Genomic DNA, 3,712 nt, shown 5'->3' with positions numbered 1-3,712 from the left:
CCCAAAAAAAAAAAAACACACCGTGTCTATCCTGACTCTAAAGCCACATGGAATAGGTAGATATTCTATTGTACAAAAAGGAAAAAAAAACCCAAAAAAAGAGACTCTAATATAGGTAGTATTCTTTCTCAGTGTCGTCAAACACAAGGAATCACTCCTAGGGGTTTAATCATCGATGCGCTTAGCATTTAATTTTATATTTAGTCCTTTTTTTAAATTTTTTTTATTTTTTAACGCGTGTTTTTGCCTTTCCCCCTTCTCTCTCTCCCTGCATCCACCTCACTCCTCCTCATCCTCCTCGGCCTCTGCCTTTTCCTGCCCTGCGGAGCCGGGGCAGGCGCTTTTATTTTCCTTTTTCCACTTCATGCGGCGGTTCTGGAACCAGATCTTGATCTGGCGCTCGGTCAGGCACAGCGAGTGCGCGATCTCCACGCGCCGCCGCCGGGTCAGGTAGCGGTTGTAGTGGAATTCCTTCTCCAGCTCCAGCGTCTGGTACCTGGTGTAGGTCTGCCGGCCTCGTTTCCTGTCCGTTCCTGCCGAAAAAAAAGTCAGATTTGGGTCAGCTCGGGGTTTTTCGTTGGGTTTTTATTTTTTTTGTAAAAACCGCTCCAGCCATAATCGCAACCTGGGCCGAAATGTCCTTTGATTTGGAGGAAATTTTAATTTTTTTCCCCCGCAGCTCGAGGCTTTGCCCACCTCGCCCTCGCGGTTCGCAGCCCCCCAAAAACCCCAAACAGCCCAAATTTTATTTCGCTTCGTCTGGGGGGGCCAGCGCGGCCTCAGGGCCAACAACAAAGTTCAGAAAGTTCCCTGCCCTCCCAGACTCCGAGTTCCTGCCTCGGTTTTCATGCGGAACCCAGAAATTGGGAGTGGTTTTGGGGGGAAATGAGAGCGGGAACAAAGAGGGGGGTGGGAGAGAGAGGGGGAGACATCTGCTGCCCCCAAAAATGCCCCCGGCCGTCCTCTGCCAAATCTGCCGTCGGGGTGCCCTCCTGGAAGGCGTGCCGCGCTTTTAATCCTACCAAGGGGATTTTTGGGCATTTTTGGGGCTCTCAGGGGGTTCCTCCCCACCCCAGGTTCTCTTTTTTGGGGTGTGAGGAGGGGGAGAGGCTCAGCCCCCAGCCCAGATGGGCCGGCAGCCTCCGACGGGATTTGGAAAGGGCCCAGCTCCTGATTTTCCCCTCCGCCCGACATTTCCTGGATTCCTGATCGGGAATTATTCTACAATCTGGTTTTTGTGATCGCGGGGTGGAAACTCTGCTCGGAGCGCGTTCTTCCCCGGGGCTCAGCCCTCGGCCTCTCCTCCCCATCCTTCCACCTCTTCTCCCCTTTTTTCCCCCCCAAACTCAACCCTTCTTCTTCTTTTTTCCTGTCCTTTTTTCTTTTTTCTTCTTTCAGAAGAAAAGATCCAGTCATTAAAAGGAAAAGGGTGTAAAAAAAAAAAAAAAAAAAAAAAAAGAAAAAAAAAAAAGAAAAAAAGGGGGGAAATAGGCCTGGCCAAGCTGTAAAGCAAAAATGCGCAGGTCGTGGAATGCGGGTTGTAAAATCCGCTGAGGAGGAGAGAGCCATAAACCGCCGCTGAATGGGGATGACAACTCTATCCGTGCTCGAGGATGGAATTCCAGCAGCGGGATCGCACCCCGGCCACCGGCAGCGGCACGGCGAGGGGGGCCGCAAGGGCGGGACCCCCGCTTTTCCGCCCCAAGTCGAGTTTTTCTGGTTTTAGGCTCAGCTGATCCCAGAATATCCAGGTTTTTGGGGTTTTTTTGGGGTTTTTTTTTTTTTTTTTTTTTTTTTTTTTTTCCAGCGCTGATCCTCGCAGCGTCACCGGCTGAAAGAGGAGTGAGCTGGGAGGGGGGGGCTTCTTAAATCTAAAGTGGGATAAAAGCCGAGATGAAGTGTTTACGAGCAGAAATATTCGGCCTTTGATAAATCAACTGTAAAAGCGGATGAATGATGGAGCAGGTAATGGGAAGAGGTGACCACCAAATAGGAGCGAGGGGAACTCGAGCCCTGCCGCGGCTGCTGCGCTGCTCTCCTCGCTCCCGGCCAGCCCGGGCCGCGCTCCGCTCGCCCCCCGGGCCTCGGAACGAGCCCTCCCGCGGGTTTTCCGCCGCCGCGGAGCGGGGATGGCGCTCCCGAGATGTGGCTGGAAAAGGAGCTCACGCCTTGTGGCCCCCCAGGAGGGACAGCACCCCCGTTCTGCCGCTCGTCCCAGGGGGGTGAGGAGAACCGGGCACCGTGAGCGGGTCCGCGAGTGACCGCGGGCACCGTGAGTGTCCCCACGAGTGACCGCGGGCACCGGGACCGGCCCCGGGGGTGACCGAGGACACCGTGAGTGTCCCCAGGAGTGACCGAGGACACCGTGAGTGTCCCCGCGAGTGACCGCGGGCACCTTGACCAGCCCCGGGAGTGACCGAGGGCACCGTGAGCGGCCCTAAGAGTGACCGCGGGCACCGTGAGCGGGTCCGTGAGTGACCTCGAGCACCGTGAGTGTCCCCACGAGTGACCGAGGGCACCGTGAGTGTCCCCGCGAGTGACCGAGGGCACCGTGAGTGTCCCCGCGAGTGACCGAGGGCACCGTGAGCGGCCCCACGAGTGACCGAGAGCACCGTGAGTGTCCCCAAGAGTGACCGAGGGCACCGTGAGTGTCCCCAAGAGTGACCGCGGGCACCGTGACCAGCCCCGGGGGTGACCGCGGACACCGTGAGTGTCCCCAGGAGTGACCGCGGGCACCGTGAGTGTCCCCAGGAGTGACCGCGGGCACCGTGAGTGTCCCCAAGAGTGACAGCGGGCACCGTGAGTGTCCCCACGAGTGACCGAGGGCACCGTGACCGGCCCCGCGAGTGACCGAGGGCACCGTGAGTGTCCCCACGAGTGACCGAGGGCACCGTGAGTGTCCCCGCGAGTGACCGAGGGCAACGTGAGTGGTCCCAAGAGTGACCTCAGGCACCGTGAGTGTTCCCACGAGTGACCGCGGGCACCGTGACCTGCCCCACGAGTGCCCGCGGGCACCGTGAGTGTCCCCAGCAGTGATCTCGGGCACCGTGACGGGCCCCACGAGTGCCCGCGGGCACCGGGACCGGCCCTAAGAGTGACCGAGGGCACCGTGACCGGCCCCACGAGTGACAGAGGGCACCGTGACCAGCCCCGGGAGTGACCGCGGGCACTTTGACCAGCCCCACGATTGACCGCGGGCACCGTGAGTGTCCCCGCGAGTGACAGAGGGCACCGTGAGTGTCCCCAGGAGTGACCGAGGGCACCGTGAGTGTCCCCAAGAGTGACCGAGGGCACCGTGACCGGCCCCACGAGTGCCCGCGGGCACGGAGCGGGGGCAGCGCCCAGCCCGGCCCCGGAGCGCTCCCGGGGGCAGCGGGGCCGCGCCGGGACCCCTCCCTCTCGGGAGGAAAGGGATATTTATTAATCGTTAATTGACGTTAATGCCCCGAGACGGAGCACGTCGGGCCCCGGGGGTCGGGATTTGAGCGGGGCCGGCGTGACCCGGAGCGGGGCCGCCCCCGGAGCCCCCCGAAAGGGACTGCCGGGGGGGGTTTTTGGGGCAGAAGGCGTCCCCCCTTTATCCCACAGCTTCCATCACCCATCCCTGGATCCCGGAGGAGCCGGCGGGGCTCTCCCGGAGCGGGCAGTGAGGAGCTGCTGTCCCGACACCCCCGGGACCCCCCAAATAAAACCCCCCCCCCGGCCCCCAAAG

At 60.3% G+C, this 3,712-nt stretch overlaps 1 protein-coding gene across 1 annotated transcript in view; it reads right to left on the bottom strand.

Moving 5' to 3' along the window:
- Window positions 1-9: 9 nt before the first annotated feature.
- HOXB7 (homeobox B7) overlaps window positions 10-3,712 on the bottom strand; it is a 4,697-nt gene continuing 994 nt past the window's right edge. The window contains exon 2 of the mRNA XM_041402312.1: window positions 10-533. Within this exon, the coding sequence (XP_041258246.1) occupies window positions 280-533 (254 nt within the window). The 3' untranslated portion in view covers window positions 10-279. The remainder of the gene's footprint in view (window positions 534-3,712) is intronic.

This window comes from Onychostruthus taczanowskii, unplaced genomic scaffold (assembly GCF_017590055.1).
Source record: "Onychostruthus taczanowskii isolate IOZ18803 unplaced genomic scaffold, ASM1759005v1 scaffold197, whole genome shotgun sequence".
NCBI lineage: Eukaryota > Metazoa > Chordata > Aves > Passeriformes > Passeridae > Onychostruthus > Onychostruthus taczanowskii.
The sequence above is the reverse complement of the archived record's forward strand: the minus strand, read 5'-3'. Positions and strand labels throughout refer to the sequence as shown.